The following is a 20,145-nucleotide window of genomic DNA, read 5'->3' on the forward strand; positions in this document are numbered from 1 at the left end:
TTGGGTACATAATCGAGAATGACACTCCCAGTACAGCACGAAGGGAGTGCAGCACTGTCGAAGACGTCGTCTTTCGGACGTGGTGTTAAAATGAGGCCATCTGGTGAACATAAAAGATCCCAAGGCACTATTTTGAAGAGCAGGGGAGTTTTCCCCAGTGTCCTGAACAAAATGTATCCTTCATCCAACACCCAAAACCGATTATCTGATCATTATCTCATGTTTTGCTGTTTCTGGGAGCTTGCTGTGCGCAAATTGGCTGCAGCATTTCCTAGATTACGGGCGTGATTTTCTCAGCCCCGAGGAGGTGGGACAGGCGGGAAAATTGAGTGCGGGTTCGGAACCCGTCTCCAACACGCCTCTGCGCAATTTTGCCGGTGCCGGTTTTGCAGGGTGGGAAACAGTCCCACCTCCAGCAGGCCAGAGAGGTTAAGAGCCTTAAATGGTTGTTAAGGGTCTCTAATCCTATTTTGAAAGGCCCTCGTTATTTTTCGACTATTTCAGCATGTTCCACGAACCTCCTAAGCCACGCCAGCTAAACCTGGCGGGTTGACAAGTGGGTGGCCTCCTCACAGCTGCAGCTCCACCATTAAATCGGAGATCATCAGGGATTAGTTGCAGGTGGCAGAACTTTGCTTTAAAAAGGTCTTTCAGCACTTTTAGCAGGCCTTCCGAAGTTGGAGGTGCTGCAGCTTGTATCGATCAACTGTGGGACCTCCTTGGAAGACCCTCTCCCCGCTTGCAAAAAGCACTTCCCCAATGGAGGCATCTGCAAGCAGCATGGGAACCATTCATTTCCTTTCACCATGGACCTCAGATTCAGATGAGGAGCGTTCACGGCAGCAGCAGAACCAGGCAGCTCAGGAGCAACAGCAGCAGGAGCCTCAACATCCTGCTCAGACACCTGATGTTGCACAGGGCAGAAGGCGCCAGTGCATCGAGGCACCTCACCGCAGGAGTCACCCACAACAGAGGTTTTAAGACAGAGGATGAGCTACCTCAACATGAGCTACCTCAACATGAGTGAGCAGCAGTGCCAAAGGAGGCCGAGACTTTCTTGAGAGGTTGTCCGAGAGATCTGCGGACTGCTGCAGCAAGACCTGGTGCCCAGAGTAACGGGTGGACACCCCTTACTAGTGGCTGTCAAAGTCACCACCGCACTCAACTTCTTTGTCTCAGGCTCTTTCCAGGAATCATCAGCGACATCTCCCAGTCAGCCACCCACAGTTGCATCACGCAGGTTACCAATGCCCTTTTCGCAAAGGTGCACAATCACATCCAGTTCTCAAGGGATCAAGCAAGTATAACCACGCGTTCGGTTGGCTTCGCAAATATGGCTGGCCAATTTTCAAATCCATCAGTGGAGGCGGGTTTCAAACCCACTCAAACCAAAACCCGCCTCCAGTAGAAAAATCGCCCTCGACATTTCAAAAGTACTTAATTGGCTGTAAAGCACTTTTGGGAAGTCCTGAAGGCGTGAAGGGTGTCATATAAATGCAAACTCTTTCTTTACACAGTTACCACATCAATACAGTCCATTTCATGTTTACACATTAACATAAAAATCAGTGCAGTTATTGAAGTATGAGGGGAAAAATATTTGTAACATACTTACAAGCTCAGTGATTGCATCTAGTTCTATAATGCAGCCTGGTCTTGCTGTTGACTGCTGGCTTACAATATTGAAAACCTCTCCAACAAATCTCTGCGATAAAATGTTAAAACAGATGAATTACTGTTCAGGTATATTCTTCTTTAACACAATCTCCAGATTGAAATAACTGCTTAAAGCACACAACTTTCATGGATAGGCTGACACAGGATATTCCACCAGTTACCAAAAATCCCTGTATTAGTTTATTGATCTATGTCTATCTTGTGAGAGGGAAGATCAACTAGTTTATGAATACAAGAACATCCCTGCTTATCCTCCCTCAAAGAAGGAATTACTGACGAACTTGTTCACAATATTTACTATACTGACTGGCACATTTAATTACAAAAATGTTCAATTCCTTAGAGGAATGCTGAGCAAGTTTGAGAACAACTTTGGTGCCATTGTACATCAAAGCTCCAATAGGTAGACTTACAACATCAACAGCCACTACTAGCACAAACCCTGTGTTGTGATATGAAAACCCAAAAATGCAGCATATAGTGGCCTATTTCTGCACTGGGGTTATGTGCACTTAAAATAAAATACCTATAGCACAAATCAAAATTTATATTACTCAAATAGCATTTAGCTTTACTTACAGCGATTTCTGGATTGGAAAGCTCACTTAAAAGCTTCTTAGCGTCAATAACAGCTTGGTATAATCGTAAATAATGTCCATCGCTTGCCACAAAGCAAGCACTTGGAGAGTTGCAGTATGCACCTAAAAAAAATTCAAAGTTTCATTATCACATGGCATTGGGCACCCATAAAATTAGTGAGTGGAGTATGTGGTTAATGTACATAACTGGTGACTGCACCACCGAGCAAGTTCCTCCCAGAGAACTAGGACGCAGATGGGTTCAATTAAAGGAATTGGGTGGGTTAGAGGAACAAAGTCAGATAATGAAAATAAGGTAAATCTGAATCAACCAAAATTGCATGCAAAGTAATTATAATTTCTGGTAACAGAGTTCATTATAAGCAAACCAGATAAGAACTGTTTAAAATAGCATTCTTCTTTAACATTGCACCTAAAGAATTGTGAAGTTAGAAATACAGAACTTTGTTTATTATTTAGAGTTCTATAATAAAATTTGGATTCTGAAAGTTACCATATTTTGTTAGAGGTTTAGATAAATGGGATATCTGCAAAATACAAAGTACTATTGTTCTGAATCACTTATTTGTTAACTTGATAATGAAGACTGACAGTTCCATGCACTGATGATTTTAATAAAAACTAAATAAATAATATTGACGTGGAGTTCAAATAAGGTTGTGACTAACTAAGTTAACTATGTATGTAGTTAAAATATCAAAAACTAAAAAAAATGTAGTCTTACTATTTTCCTGGGCACTGGCTTGAGAAGCTCTATTTGGAATGTAAAGCGTTCGTTTGAGGACTCAAAACTTAAGTGCAGTACTCACCTAGACAGTAACTTGGGATTAGAGTTGGCAGCCAAGCCACATTAGAAAAGGCTGAAACATGGAGGGAATTGATTCTGGCCAACTCTGACACCCCTCCAGAGTACGACAACGGCCCGACTGGATCAACTCGCCACAGAATTAGTTCACTATATATAGAATTAGAATCCTGGAATGTATCTGCTGTACCATTTTGCCTCTGGTTTCTTGATACTGAACCACTGCATCGCAAGGAGTCAAAGCTCCTATCTTCATTGTACAGGTTTCCACCATCTGGTGTCCGTAGTGCATTGTGGTATGAAGTGGTCAGCAGTAATGGCAAAACTGAATGACAAGCTAAATCATTGAGATGAAAGCGATGACCACAGTAACGAGACTTATGAGACACACCAAGGACAGTTGAAAATGCAGACTCCTCTGCAAAGCTGACAGCCCACTGATTCAAGGATCCATCTGCATGTTTTGAGATCATGAGCACATTAGGTGTGAAGATGCTCAGTTTTAGACTACCAGATGATTTATTCTGGCCAGCAGAGATTAACATGCCAGATGTGGAGTGGGTCAGGCCAGGTGGCTTCTGTTTACCTTGTTGAATAGCCAGGTCTACATTTTTTGTGCAGGCATACATAACTATACTCTTGCTGAGAGAGTTTGCATCACCAGTGGGGAATGCAACAGGAATTCTAGAGGCGAATGAAACCTAGAAAACAAAATGTATACATACATTTTCAAAAAGTAGTTAGAGTCACCATCTCGCTCACTTTTTTAATATTAAGAATTTAGACAATGTTTGTTGTGCTGCAGTTCATTGTTAAACAAGCACGTTACAATGTGTGTAACAGACTAACAAAGGGATTGCTATAAAGCATTGTGTGATTAACTTTTATAACACTGCCAAGATAACTCATTGTGGTGTACCCAGCTTCCCACAGGCATCACCAGGTTTTTTTCCATTCAGCAATTTTCAGGGATTCAAGTTGCTTAACAAAACCTTACAAAGTTTGACCTGTCCCTCAAACATGTAACTGAGCCAAACGTCAATAAAATAAATATGACTAAAATAGCTGGAAATAAGAGTTTCCAAGTTAGTTTCATGCCAAATAGAAACAAGTTTTCGGAGGTGATCCTCAATTTGATAAGTGGGATTGCTGGAGGCAGAGGAAAGCACACGTAAATACAGGCACAGAATATTAAAAATTATAGCAATTACATGAATATTTAATATATAACATTTAAATGAAAAATGGTAAATAAAAGTTTCACAAATCTTGATTTTTTGAAAAAAAAATATTTCATTAGTGCAACAAAACTAATCTCAATATTGTTGCAATATGATTGTAATATTTAATGAGAAAGGAAATTCCCTGGAAATGCCAGCAGTCTTAGGGTTAAGGAAAAACAAATCTGTTCATCACATCTTAGACACCTTTGTAATTCTAGCAGAGGGCTGCATTAATTTAACAAAATGATAAAGGTAGTATTCCAAGTATCCATAAAGAGCATGATCTGCAAAACAAACTCAAAGGGCTAAAGCAGATTTGCCATGCCTCATGTGAACACGTTTAAATGGCATAACGGTCAAGAAAATTTTGAATTTTAATTTTGATTAGTACTGATCTTAAAAGGTAAGTAAAACTGGAATCATATAAAAGGAAATAATAAAATGATTGAAATCAGCAAAATACAAGAAATAAACGGTTTTAAAATGCAACAGAGAATCCAGATACTCACTAGAAAAATAATCTCTACTTTTCCTCTGATAAGAGTATTTGGACCGATGACTTCAAATTTAGGGCTTATAATTTTCTATGCATATTATACCTAGACAAGAACTGAACTTATGTTTGACTTCTCAATACTTTTTCTTTTCACTTTAGAATGTTACTCTAAATGTTTAGTATGGCAAATTCATTATGCATATCTTCAATAATCAAATCATTTGTCAGAAACTGGAAATCTAGCTCATTGAACATGCAATATAAAGAAACAGAAGGGCACTTTACCTGCACCTGTCGGAACATCCCGGGTTGATACTCATCCAGCCAGTCAACATGCCACACCAATAAGGAACCATCCATAGGGTGAATACTGAAGAGCATGTCTGCATTCTTGTTCCATTCTGCTAACAGCACTTCAATTTTATGATCAATCATGACAGCTGAAGTCTTTTCTCCAGTACTTTTGTCTGAAAGTGCAGATTGCATAAATCCTTTCTGATATTCACTGTTTTCATCAATTTCTGTGTAAAGAAAAAGAATGGATCAACAAAGCTTTCACTGATGAATGATTATAGAAATTTAAATGGTTAACAGTTACATAGAGTCATAACGGCACAGGAGGCGGCCATTCGGCCCATCGAGACCGTGCCGACTCTCTGTAGAGCAATCCAGAGCATCCTACTATATTGATATTTTAATTGCTATAATGCAGACATTGTTACTTGAAACATTGTGAACCTTGGAGGGACATGAAAAGCTTCCCCTTACCGTCTCCTTTTGCCTTGCACCATTATCCCTTTTGTCATTTAATCTTTCCTGCCTTCCACCCCATTTGTTCTTTCCTCCCCTCCTCCCTTTCCCTGCCTCTATACTGGCTTCAAACCTGTTCTCTCTCTAACTTTTGCTAGTTCTGGCAAAAAAGGTCATTGACCTGAAATGTTCACTGTTTCACTCCCCACAGATGCTGCCTGACCTGCAGAGTATTTCCAGCATTTTCTGTTTTTATTTCAGATTTCCAGCATCGCAGTATTTTGCTTTTGTATTATGGCATAATTGTAAAATTGGAGCTTGGTCATTCAGGAGTGAGATCGGGAAGCACTTTTTCTACACACAGCGTAGTGGAAATCTGGCATTCTCTCCCTCAATAGGCTGTGGATGCTGGATCAATTGGAATTTTCAACACTGAACAACAGATTTTGATACGGTTAACGGTATCAAGGGATATGGAGCAAAGGCAAACGGAGTTGAGGTATAAATCCACCATGATCTAGTTGAATGGTGGAACAGGCTTGAGGAGCTGAATGGCCTACGCCTGTTCCAATGTCCTTATGTTTCCTTGTTTATTTCAGATACCTAGGATTTGCCGTTTTCCTTTTTTTGAAATGTCATACTTCAATTGGTCACAAGAGCTACTGAAAATATTCACCTCAGGGACTAAAGTATTCTTTTATGAACAGTTCCTAAAATTCAGTTACACATTATACTCTAAAATTTGGAACCCCTAAATTTTCAATACCAATATTTACATTGTACATAAAACTACTAAAGACCAGTTACTAACTGTGCACATGCTTATGGAATATTTGTATGAAGCTCATCCTGGTGGCTCAGTGGATAAGTGCACTTACAATCTTATGGGCCAGGGAGCTTCCAGGTTTGGCAGTCTAAGCTGGGCAGCAGCAAAAGAGTGCAACAACTGACCTTAACTTCCTAGGCCTGTGAATGGGGGAGGGTGTAAGAAGGAAATCACCAAGATACCTGCTGTAATCACTATCCAACAAATACTGCTGGAAGCACATGTGCATGAACACTGCATAAAAGTTAGGATTGGGTTCATCTGTGATGTTGCCCAGAATCAAATAGTCCGCTCATATGCAACACCTAGGCTCACACAGGAAGAACTTGTGCAAGTTGCTAGATGATGCCATGTTAGGGAGAAACTAGAGAGTGAAAAAACATTACAATGGCTGATGGTGACGTAAATATCAGAATACATTATGAGCTTACAAGCAACGAGTGCAATTGAGGCATTGAGGCTAACCCTTTCAATATGGTATTATATTTTCTGCCAAATAAATAAAGTTCCGAAAGTGAATGTGCAGGTGCAGCAAGCCATTAGGAAGGCGAATGGTATGCTGGCCTTCATTACAAGAGGATTTGAGTACAGGAGTAAAGAAGTCTTACTCCAATTATATAGGGCCTTGGTGAGACCACATCTGGAGTACTGTGTACAATTTTGGTCTCCTTACCTAAGGAAGGATATACTTGCCATAGAGGGAGTGCAACGAAGGTTCACAAGATTGATTCCTGGGATGACGGGACTGTCGTATGAGAAGAGATCGAGTAAACTAGGCCTGTATTCTCTTGAATTCAGAAGAATGAGAGGGGATCTCATTGAAGCACACAAAACTATTACAGGGCTCGATAGGATGGATGCTGGGAAAATGTTTCCCTTAGTTGGGGAGTCTAGAACCAGGGGCCACAGCCTCAGGATAAAGGGTAGGCCATTCAGGACCGAGGTGAGAAGAAATTTCTTCACACCAAGGGTGGTGAATCTTTGGAATTCTCTACCCCAGAGGGCTGTGGAGGCTCAGTCATTGGGTATATTCAAAACAGAAGTCGATAGATTTCTGACTAGTAAGGGCATCAAGGGATATGGCGATAGGGCCGGTGAATGGAATTGAGGCAGAAGATTAGCCATGATCTCATTGAATGGCGGAACAGGCTCGAGGGGCCGAATGGCCTACCCCTGCTCCTATTTCTTATGTTTTTCTTTTAAATGGCAACACAATTTATTTGCAGGCTGTATTAAGATCTTTAGTTTTTTTAAAAACACAAACTATCAGAGTCTGAGATTTGAGCCAATGAATAGGGTAGTAGTAAGTAGTACAGAACATTTAAACTCCTGTTGTGTTATTTGATGACTGGGAAAAATATAAAATGTTCATTAGCAGTGGATGTTCAAAAAAAAAATCCAGATTAAATTACAGCATTTATAAAGAAACATGGTTAGTCTGCGTTTACTAATTACGACATGTTTTAATTGTAACAGCGGATTTTCACTGTGTATGATAGGATTGTTGAGGAAGACACTGCAGTACGGACACATTTCGTTAGAATCATCAATCCATCCACTGAAAAGAGTCACTGACCCAGATAAATGCATATATTCACCTCAACAGACTAGTATAAAGTATGCATGCATGGTTCAACCAGCCAAAATTAGTACAATACCATCATCAGATTTACTCTCCGTCTGACCAAAGTCATCTGTTCCGGAATCCGGAGATTGCTGCTCCAAGCTCCTTCGCAGCTGCTGTAAAAAGACCTCCATTGACAAGGTAAAATGCAACTCCTTGTTGTTTAGCCAATGAACTACAAAGGGTCCATTCGTTTCTTCATTTTCACTTAAACTCAACGAAGTGATGGAAGGCAGCAGTGGAATGTCTATTCAAGAGAGAATTTAAAAACTTCAAAGACTGAATGTTAGATAAAAACAAAAATCAGAAATGTCAACATGCAAAACTGGTCAACCATATTTCTTAAAAAATGACTTCCAACTTTATCCACAACAACTTTTGTGACAGGGATTAACATATTTCCAATCTTTGTTCTTCTCTCAATATCTTCCTCCATCACACACCCTACCATAAAATGGTGATTAGGGAACCTGCTTCTAACTCTTACTGAACAAAAAACTAGCATATCTTTGGTAAGCAGCTGCTAGAAGATGCTTAGGTCAGTGGCTCTCAAACTTTTTTGGTTGAAAGACCCAGTTTCAAATAGATTAGTAATCACGGACCCCCGCAGGATCCTTTCCATTAGTAATCATGGACACCCCCATCTAAATTACATTATTAAATACTCATAATATGTGAAGATTATTTTAATAATGCTTTTACGTAAAAAGGTACTTACAGATATCAGTGAGATGGGTGTGCCTCCTTCTCACACCAATTCTAGATACTCCACAGCAACAGATGGCCACTATTAGCCACTTAGTGCTGGACAATTTTTAAAGCCGGCTGCAGGCTGGCCAAGGTGAGCGAGGGCACGAGCACCCATGCACATGCTGTGATGCTGCTGGATGCATGACTCACCGCCATACTGACCTACTGGCATGTTCTGTAACAGCTGCACTGTGGCATGGTACATGTGCGTGAACACATTCAGGCACATGTTTGAAGGGCCCCACAGGCACTCTGATCACGTGTCGGGAGGATGGCACAGGGTCACGGAGCCAGGGAGAGGAATCGGCTTGATCGGCAGGAAGTGTTCGTTGCAAAGTGAATGAGAGCTGTGGGCCTCTGAACAGGTTGGCCCAGCTGTTGAGAATAATTCCCAACAACTGAAGCAGTATTGGTTTTCTAATAAGGAGCAGGCTTAAAATTACCTGATTCTATGATCACTGAAACGACTGAATAGTTTCACGAATCAGGCTGACTTTTTGGTACCATCAACATATTGGATAAGACATACCGACCGCCACCAACAGAGGTTTACTTCTTCTCCCAGCACTATTCCTGATCAGGAAGGCAGGCACGCGACCTACTCGAACCTCTTCCGCTGGAGCCGGGCGCAAACAGATATGCAAAGTGCAGCGTAGTTCATTCACCATCTGCTGCAGCCTCCACACTCAGGAGAAAGGATCTCACTCAAATCAAGAACTCAGCACGTGCACAAAGTACAGCCCCAGGCCCACAGGTCACAAAGCCCCCCCCCCCCCACCCCCCAATAATGGAACCACCGGCACACGCCGCCACCCGCCCCCCACCCCCCCCTCTGATCCACTACAACTCAGCGGCCCGACCTCAACCCGAATAAAATCAGCTGGAGGTTAAAGAAGCCCGGGTACCGACCCCCAGCAAACCTCTGAGGAGGAGGAGTAACCTGGGGAGAACGAGAACAGAGGGTGGGAGAGACTCGAGAACCCCGATTCTGGGGTAGAGGGAGGGGCAGGAGAAAAGCCAGACGGCCAACCGGCCAGTGACCCCCCCCCCCCAAAACAGCTCGGCTCGGCTCAGGTTACCGTCCCCTGGCCCCAGTTTGCAGGCCCAAGCAGGCTCCTCTACCACAGTCTCAACAAGGTGCGTGGCATGGGACTTACCTGGTCCCGGAGCTTATGGAAAGTCATGACCCCGGCGGCGCAGAGGCGTCAAGCAGTACAGCCCCTGCAAAGTCTCTACGAACCCCAGTTTGACAAACACTGGCTTAGGTGACAATTCACCTTTAACAGAGAAGAGGCTGGCTTTGTTACAATGGCATGGCTAAGATCATGGAACTTCCCATTTGCCATTACATAGGCTAAATCCTAAAGCGCATCACTCAAATTAGGGTTTCCAATACAATCAGTATTTAAGAGAGCAGTGCTTTCGTTAGTTTTCCTCAATATAAAATACAAAGAATATTCCGTACTTACTGAATCCGACCCTGTGAGTTAAAGCACCCACATTTACCATACAATGAACTGGTTAAAGATGAAACTAGGATTAGTTTACTTCTCCCCTTTTTATAAGAAAACATTATAGACGCAACATAGCATTTCTTTTTTTCATATAAAATGACAGGAAGCATCTCAGCAAATGTGAGGGAGACATGACTTTTAACCACCCGAAGAGTTTCTCATCCATGGGAAACTCCCAGCTAGTGAAGTGATTTCCAATGCTTGGGTGGCAAGAACATAACAATTATGAGCAGGAGTAGGCCGTTCGGCCCTTTGAGCCTGCTCAGCCATTCAATAAGATCATGGCTGATCTTCTACCTCAACTCCATCTTCCTACACTATCCACAAATCCCTTGATTCCCTTAATATCCAAAAATCTAGCAATCTTTGTCGTTAATATACTCAACGACTGAGCATCCACAGCCCTCTGGGGTAGAGAATTCCAAAGATTCACATCTCAGTGAAGAAATTTCTCATCTCTGTCCTAAATGGCCTTATTCTGAGGCTGTGACCCCTAGTTCTAGACTCCCCCAACCAGGGGAAACATCCTCCCCGCATCTTCCCTGTCAAGCTTTGTAAGAATTTTATATGTTTCAATGAGATCACCTCTCATTCTTCTAAACTCTAGGGAATATACAGGCCTAATCTCCTCAATCTCTTCTCACAGGACAATCCCCCCATCCCAGGGATCAGTCTGGTGAACCTTTGTTCCACTCCCTCTATGGCAAGTATATCCTTCCTTAGGCAAGATGACCAAAACTGTACACAATACTCCAGATGTGGTCTCACCAGGGCCCTATATAATTGCAGTAAGACTTCCTTACTCTTGTACTCCAATCCCTTTGTAATAAAGACCAATATACTATTTGCTTTACTAATTGCTTGCTCTACCTGTACCCTTCAGTGATTTGTGTACAAAAACACTCAGGTCCCTGAATAACAACACTTCCCAATCTCTCACCATTTAAAAAATATTCTGCTTTCCCATTTTTCCAACAAAGTTGAAAACTTCACATTTCTCCACATTATATTCCATCTGCCATGTTTTTGCCCACTCACTTAACCTGTCTATATCCCTTTGTAGCCTCTTTGCATCCTCCTCACAACTTACTTTCCCACCTAGCTTTCTATCATCAGCAAACTTGGATATATTACCCTCGATCTCCTCATCTAAGTCATTGATATAGATTGCAAATAGCTGAGGCCCAAGCACTGACCCTTGCAGTACCCCATTAGTTACAGCCTGCCAACCCAAAAATGACCAGTTTATTCCTACTCGGTTTCTGTCCGTTAACCAATCCTCAATCCATTCTAATATATTACCCCCTGCAGTGGGGAAAGAGTTAAACTGACATTGCTGGCAGTTTCACTGAATGGTGTAATAAAGACAATCTAATAGGCCTTTGCAGTAGTAAGCTTTTTCTAAGTTGCTGAACTGGCAGTTGAGATAACCTAAGAATGACATGATGATTTTGCAGTAGTGTTAGAATGATTGATGACTGCAAACTGTATAATGTGGAACTGTGAGAGGCTAGAGGATGTAAGTTCTGTTCTGGCAGGAAAGTAAAAGAATGAGTTGGAAATAAAAAGGCCTAGAGAGGCAGGAAAGCAGGACAATGAGTCAGAAGTACAATGTTGGCGAGACCCCATCTGGCATAAACAAAGGTCATAGGTGCAACAGCTTGGGTGATATCGGCCATATACTTTTCCGGTACTTTAATGTAACGCAGCATCGGCAACCATAACGCGGCATAGGCAACCAATCAGTGAAGATGCATGCGGGCCAAGGTCCAATCAGGTGGCAGGAATGAATTTTGCATGAGCTGAATCGTGCGCTCCTTCTGCTGTTTGCGCTTGGCTTCCACTTGCCCACCTGGGGCTCTCTTGCCATGCCGGAGCTCCGAGTGGAGCGCTTGTTTTGGGAGTCTCGTATCGGGCATGCGGACGATATGGCCCATCTATCGGAGCTGATCAAGCGTGGTCAAAGCTTCAATGTTGGGGATGTTGGCCTGAGCGAGAACACGGACGTTGGTGCGCCTATCCTGCCAATGGATTTGCAGGATCTTGCAGAGGCAGCATTGGTCGTACCTCTCCAGCGCTTTGAGGTGCCTGCTGCACATGGTCCATGTCTCTGAGGCATACAGAAGGGCAGGTTCACTACTGCTCTGTAGACCATGAGCTTGGTGCTGGGTTTGAGGTCCTGCTCTTCAAACACCCTCTTCCTCAGGCGACCGAAGGCTGCACTGGCACACTGAAGGCGGTGTTGGACTTAGTCGTCGATGTCTGCCCTTGTTGACAGTAGGCTCCCGAGGTGTGGAAAGTGGTCCACGTTGTCCAAGGCCTTGTCGTGGATTTTGATGATCGGGGAGCAGTACTGTGTGGCGGGGACAGGTTGGTAGAGGACCTTTGTCTTACAGATGTTTAGTGCAAGGCCCGTGCTCTCGTACGCTTCGGTGAAGGTATTGATGATGGTTTGGAGTTCGGCCTCAGTGTGCGCAGACGCAAGCGTCGTCTGCATATTGTAATTCGATGACAGAGGATGGGCGACCTTGGATCTGGACTGGAGGCAACGGAGGTTGAACAGTTTCCGGTTTGTTCTGTAGATTAGCTCCACTCCAGTGGGAAGCTTACCGAGGGCGAGATGGAGCATTGAAGCCAGGAAGATCAAGAAGAGCGTTGGTGCGATGACACAGCCTTGCTTGACCCCGGTCCATACGTGAATTGGGTCTGTGGTGGATCCATTGGTCAGGATCACGGCTTGCATGTCGTCGTAAAGCAGGCGGAGGATGGTGACAAACTTTTGAGGGCAGCCGAATTTGAGGAGGACACTCCATAATCCCTCACGGTTGACAGTGTCAAAGGCCTTTGTGAGGTCAAAGGCGGCCATGTACAGTGGTTGGTGCTGTTCCCTGCATTTCTCTTGTAGTTGACGCGTGGTAAAGATCATGTCTGTTGTGCCCCTTAGTGGGCGGAATCCGCATTGCGACTCTGGGAGGAGCTCTTCAGCCACTGGGAGAAGGCGGCTGAGGAGGATTCTTGCGATGACTTTCCCTGTGGCAGACAGCAGGGAGACTCCTCTGTAATTATCACAATTGGACTCGTCACCTTTCTTGAAGATGGTCACGATTACGTCATCTCGGCGATCCCCTAGCATGCTCTCCTCCTTCCAAATAAGTGAAATGAGTTCATGTATTCGCGCCAATAGTGCTTCTCCGCCATGTTTTAGCGCCTCGGCGGGGATTCCATCTGCTCCGGAGGCCTTGTTGTTCTTCAGTTGTCGGATGGCCTTTTCAACCTCATGCCGGGCTGGGGTTGTGCTGAGGTAGTGGCAGGTGGCATGCTGCGGGATAGAGTTGAGGACACTCGCGTTGAAGACAGTGTCTCGGTTAAGGGGATCTTCGAAGTGCTCCTTCCAGCGGGCACAGACTGCCTCTCTGTCCTTGTTGAGTACCTCTCCGTTCTTGGCCCGCAGTGGGGTAGGACCTTGGGTGCTTGGGCCGTAGGTGGTCTTGACTGCGCTAAAGAATCCACATTTACTGTCGTTAATCTCTTCCTCTACATACCTATAGAAGGTTTTACAATCTGTTTATACGTCTCTTTTCTATTTTATTTATCTTTATCAATTTCCTGGTCCTCCTTTACGGAATTCTAAAATCCCCAATCCTCAGGCTTACTATTCTTTTTGGCCACATTATAGGCCTCTTCCTTTACGGCTTTCAGGTCTGAAGTCACGTTTCCTCGCTGTTTCTTATGGAGTAGTTTGAGGAGGCTCTCTTTCAGTGATGTCACACAGTGGCCTAGCAGGACCCACTGAGGGTTTGCAACGTGGCAATAAAATTGGAACTATTTGAAAAATTCAAAGAAATTGATGGAAACTATTATTTTCTTGCACAAAAGGAGAAATACTTTGAACAAAAAATACTTCTCCAGATTCTTCACCTTTAATTTTTTATAATAATTGCAATTACTGACCTTCCTGACAGAGCCCCGCATATATTCCTCTTGGTGAAACGGACATATTGGATGGCAGAGGCTAGATTATTCCTTTCAGCACAACCACTTCACAGCACAGAGTTCATTTTGTTTAGAGCCTATTGTCTGGGTAACAACCAGTTCAAAGAGGTATTGTTTTTTTTAAAAAATGCTTGAAGATTGGCAGTGCAAAATTAGATCTACTAATCTTAAAGCTCATATAATTGTAGAGAGTTATTTGTTTCCAGCGCGAATAATGCAAGGAACCCAGAGTCTATGAATAAAATCTTGATAGGTGATGTGTTTAAGTATGCATACTCACTGACTGCTTTCAAAGCTCCTTTTTCAGATGGAATATAGAAGAAAAGTGGAAATTAGTCTTTAAATATAGGGAAACATTCAAATAGCAACTTTTAAGTTGTCAACAACTTTTTGACATGAATAGTAGCAATGTTTCCTCTAAGTTGCGCGCATGCGTGGCCACGCAGTAACCTGCAAGTTTCCACGCAGGCCGCTCACAAACTTTTACATTGGAAATACCGCGCATGTGCAGACATTTAAAGGGATCGCACATTGAGAGAAACAAAGGAACAGGCCACACTGAACATAGTGCAACCTACAGGGAACACTGAATAGCAAGCTCAACTTTTTAAATTTTAGCTTTTTTTTTTATTACTTCCTTTCTCAACTGAAGGCATTGATCCTTTATTGGGAGATTGAAGATTTTTCACGAAGTAACAATTATTCACCAGACTTCATTATTAAGCTTGCTGACAAGGAGCTGCTGTTGTTGTTGTCTGGCAGAAGACCTTGTGAAAGCTGAATGCCAACTCACTGACCACTCCTCCTACTTCTCTCCTGAAGCATGACACCACTACTGAACATCAAGCCATCATCTCCCAGACCATCATTGACCTAATCTCCTCTGGAGAGCTACTCCCCACAGTCTTCAACCTCATACTCCCCAAGCCTGCACAGTCCACTTCCATTTCCTCCCCAAGATACACAAACAGGACTTTCCTGGTAGATCTATTGTTTCGGCCTGCTCCTATTCCAAGGAACTTATTTCCTCTCATCTTGACTCTACTTCTCTCTTTTACCAGTCCCTACCCACCTACATCAGCAAGCTTTCGATGCCCTCTGCCGCTTTAACTAATTCCAGTTCCCTAGCACTGACCAACTCCTTTTCACTGTTGATATTTAGTTTCTCTACACCTCTATCCCTCATCAGGACAGCCTGTGGATCCTCCAATTCTTTCTTAAATAGTGGCCCAATCAGTCTCCATCCATCCACTCACTCTCCTCCACCTGGCTAAACTTGTTCTCAAATTGAACAACTTTATTCAAATGGTGTAACTCCATTCAGTTCCTCCAAATAAAAAGGTGGGAACATGCATGGATCCTAGCTCTGCCTTTTTATAGGATATATGGATTATTGAGGAACTGCTCAAGTCCCTCTCCGGTTTCATCTTCCGGTACATAATGACTAGGCTGTGCTGCCTCCTGTTCTCGCCTTGAACGAGGGAATTTCATTAGTTTTGCTTCTGATTTCCATCCCTTCCATGCCTTTACATGGATTTTTTTTTTAAAATAGACCTGAAACATTAACCCTACCTCTTTTCTCCAGATGCTGCAGAGTCTTTCCAGCATTTTCTGTTTTTCTTTAAGATTTCCAGCATCTGCAGCATTTTGCTATTTTTGTGCAATTATTCGTATGTTACCCGGAGCGTCAGTGGAATATTCGTCCACATGAGAAATCACAGCTGAGCCCACCCCGTCCTCACTGATGTCCCTATATGCACTTCCTGATTACTATCCTAGAACCCATACTCGAGCACGAACCGTCAGAGGTGCTGAACTCAACTGCAGCACTTTCACTGAAATCTGCTCAAGAAACTCAGAGGGAATGAACCAAGAACATTCTTGGTTTGCATGGCTTCGCTATTCCTTCAATAAACTTGGTGAGCATCAGGGTGAACTTCATGCCCCAATTTTAAAAATTATCTCCCGTTTTCTGATGAGTCATGAATGCTGAAAATTGGCTCAAATTTGGTGAAACATTTAAGTTAATCAGATAAGATATAGCCTCTTAGGTGCAATTTGCGAAAATCATGATGCAAGTTAGTGATGAGAGAAATTATACTTGATCACTTCAGGCAGTATCAGTTCCCTATAGAAGTCTGACTTGCAACAGTCAAATGACCAATAACACATTTGCTTAATACAAGGACATACTGATTACCGATCCAGTTACTGTGCAGAAAGCATTCTATATTTATAAAGCAAATCATGTTAAAAAAAAAAATCTAGTGGGGAATTTTAAAAACAGTTACAATAATGAAAACAAAGAACCCTAATTTTTCCACTGTAATGTATATACCTTTAAGGGGGGGGGGGGGGGGGGGGAACTACTTTTTACAGCTCATGTATAGTGTAGTACCGGCAGTGACCACACCTGTATATAGCACTGAGTAGTAATCTGTACAGTTCAGTTCCAGTGAGCCACGTTGAGTAAACACCTGTTGTACCATTCTCCTGCAGTCTGTGTCTTACTACTGACGGACACATCGGCGACGAGGCAAATTCGATCCTACCTGCAACTCTGCATCACCTCCCAGGGATTCGTTCCTGGAGACCAGTAGATTGGAGGTCAAGGCCAGAAACACGGGCGTCGACCACGGGCAAACGCCCAGTCATCCAGCAGAGACTCGAGAATTGCGGGGGAGGTTGTTGAGAGCCAGGCTGGGCTTTCCAGTCGCGGTGGTCCAGCGAAATGGGCTGGCAACAGGTAGTGCGCAAACACTTCCCGGACAGCGGCGGGCTAGAGCCCGACCGAGCGGCACAGCAAAGGGCCGAGCTGCGTCGACGGGAGAGAGAGAGAGAGAGAGAGAGAGAGAGAGAGAGAGAGAGAGAGAGAAAAGAGCGCAGAGGGCGCAGCCGGTGTTCAGGGGCCGAGCAGCGCCGAGGAGAGGGAGAGAGACGTGCAGAAACCCACGAGGCGCCGCCATTGCCATGAGGACCGCCGAGAGCGGCGTTGGCAGCAGCGCAGAAGAAGCGCGCAAAACCTACAGGGCGCCGCCATTGCCACGAGGACCGCCGAGAGCAGCGTTGGCAGCAGCGGGGGAGGAAGGAAAGCGCAGGAGATGCCATTTTAAACCACACCCAAAATGCCGAAGAGTGGCAGTATCACCGCATTTGACAATGAAGTCGAAGATTGGACTACATATGTCGAACGAATAGAGGTATACTGCAAGGCAAATGAGGTGTCAGATGACAAGAAAGCGCCGGTATTGTTAAATTTAATGGGTGCAAAGACGTATGGCTTATTACGAAATCTAGTAACCCCAGCGAAGCCAGTGGAAGAGAGTTTTGGAGATATAGTGACGATACTACAGGAACATTTAAACCCCACACCGCTGCTGATAGCAGAAAGATTCAAGTTTCACAAACGGAACCAGCATAAGGATGAAAGCAATGCTGAATATTTAACAGAACTGCGCAAACTATCGAAACACTGCCAGTTTGGAACGGGACTGGCAGATACCTTAAGAGACAAGTTTGTGTGTGGGCTTCAAAGTGAAGGAACCCAGAAACGGCTTTTATCTGAAAAGGACCTTACGCTGGACAAGGCTTTCAGCATTGCGGGATCATATGAAGCAGCAGCACGGGGCGCTGCAGAGATACAACAGAGACCGCAAGAATATGGCACAAACGAAATGTCATACAGAACAGAGAAGTGCTATCGCTGCGGCAGAACAACACACGACCACAATGATTGCTGGTTCAAAGACAAAGTGTGCAGACAGTGTGGAAAAGTAGGACACATAGCACGAGTCTGCAGGTCGGGAAAGAAAACCAGCAATAAGAAATCTCCAAAAGAAAAGTACAAGAAGGTACATAAGGTGACGGAGAATAGTTCAGACGAACAAAAGAGTGATACCGACTCCGAAAACAGGGAGCTGAGTTCACAGAATCACAGAATCACAGAAACCCCACAGTGCAGATAGAGGCCATTTCGGCCCATCGAGCCTGCACCGACACATATCCCACCCAATCCCCATAACCCCTACACCAACACATATCCCACCCTATCCCCGTAAACCCAAGTATTTAATCCCCCTAACACTAAGGGTCAATTTATCATGGCCAATCAACCTAACCCGCACATCTTTGGACTGTGGGAGGAAACCGGAGCACCCGGAGGAAACCCACGCAAACACGGGGAGAATGTGCAAACTCCACACAGACAGTCACCCGAGGCCGGATTCGAACCCGGGTCCCTGGCGCTGTGAGGCAACAGTGCTAACCACTATGCCACCTTGTCTGAAACTACATAATGTGATCAAAACGGAGGATCACCGAACCATTTGGGTCACTCTCAAGATAGCAGGAGTCCAGGTAAAAAAGGAATTGGACACAGGATCAGCCCTAACAGTCATAAACCGATGGGACTACGAGCGGCTATTCTCACACATACCCTTGAGAGACACAAAAATTATTTTGAAGACGTACACGGGGCAAAAAGTCTACCCCAAAGGAAAAATAAGGGTGACCGTTATATATAACGGTAAGGAAACACCAAAACTAGACCTGTATGTCTTGCAAGATGGAGGACCACCATTACGGGGACGTGAATGGATCCGGAAAATACAGCTGGATTGGCATTCCATACAAGCACTGACTGTGGCTGCCAAAAAGGATGACGACGTCACACCTGGGCGACTGTCAAAGATCCTAACCGACGCGCAAGAAGTGTTCTAGCAAGGACTCGGAACACTAAAAGGCATGACAGCAACAATTAAAATCGAAGAAAACGCAAGCCCAAAATTTTTTGCGGCCAGACCGGTACCTTATGCGATCCGCCCAGCTGTCGAAGCAGAGCTGGAGAGTTTAGAACGTTCAGGAGTACTGTCCAAGGTAGACTGCAGCGAGTGGGCTACACCCATCGTCCCAGTGATGAAAAAGTCGTTGAGCAGCACGCCTGGGGAACCAAGGAAGGTTCGCATCTGTGGGGACTTTAAGGTAACAGTGAACCCGGTCCTTCACACCGTACAATATCCACTTCCGCGGATTGAAGATATTTTCGCCTCGCTATCTGGAGGGAAACGCTTCACTAAGATTGATCTGGCCCAGGAGTATCTGCAAATGGAGGTAGAAGAAGCATCAAAAAAATACCTCACAATCAACACCCATAAAGGTCTCTACCAATACAACCGGCTGGTATTCGGGGTAGCATCAGCTCCGGCTATTTGTCAAAGGGCAATGGAACAAGTCCTGCAAGGGATCCCAGGGACCCAGTGTTATTTGGACGACATCCTGGTCACGGGCGAAAATGACAATGACAGTGATCACCTCGCCAACCTGGAGCGGGTGCTCACTAGATTGAAGGAATATGGGCTCTGAGCTAACCGCCCCAAATGCGAGTTTTTTAAAAAACAGATCTCGTATTGTGGCCACGTTATCGATAAAGAGGGGTTACATAAGTCCCCAGAAAAGATTGAGGCAGTAGTCAAGGCTCCAGCACCGGAAAACGTGTCACAACTGAGGTCGTTCCTCGGGCTGGTGAACTACTACCATAAGTTCTTGCCAAATTTGTCTACAATACTATACCCACTGAACACCCTACTGCAAACTGGAGTGCCATGGAAGTGGAGTGACGAATGTAAACGAGCTTTCCAGAAGAGCAAAACACTAATCACATCGAAAGAGGTATTGGCCCATTTCAACCCAGCATTACCAATTCGGTTGGTGTGTGATGAGTCACCCTACGGCATGGGAGCGGTGCTGTCGCACAAATTCTCGGACGGCTCAGAGAGGCCAATAGCCTTTGCATCACGATCACTAACCTCAGCCGAGCGTAACTACGCCCAGATTGACAGGGAGGCCCTCAGCCTAGTGTGGGGAGTGAAAAAGTTCAATCACTATCTGCA

General features: G+C 44.2%; 1 protein-coding gene across 5 annotated transcripts in view; it reads right to left on the reverse strand.

Moving 5' to 3' along the window:
* Positions 1–20,145, reverse strand: part of dmxl1 (Dmx like 1) — a 228,418-nt gene that overhangs the window by 129,514 nt on the left and 78,759 nt on the right. For all 5 annotated transcript variants that reach the window (XM_085987007.1, XM_085986999.1, XM_085986990.1 and 2 more), the window contains exons 10-14: positions 8,035–8,247; positions 5,086–5,321; positions 3,086–3,782; positions 2,257–2,378; positions 1,616–1,705 (exon numbers count right to left, since the gene is read on the reverse strand). In XM_085987007.1, coding sequence (XP_085843133.1) covers positions 1,616–1,705; positions 2,257–2,378; positions 3,086–3,782; positions 5,086–5,321; positions 8,035–8,247 — 1,358 coding nt within the window. The remainder of the gene's footprint in view (positions 1–1,615; positions 1,706–2,256; positions 2,379–3,085; positions 3,783–5,085; positions 5,322–8,034; positions 8,248–20,145) is intronic.

This window comes from Somniosus microcephalus, chromosome 1 (assembly GCF_052327205.1).
Source record: "Somniosus microcephalus isolate GS21.2 chromosome 1, FLI_Smic_1.0, whole genome shotgun sequence".
Classification (NCBI taxonomy): Eukaryota; Metazoa; Chordata; class Chondrichthyes; order Squaliformes; family Somniosidae; genus Somniosus; species Somniosus microcephalus.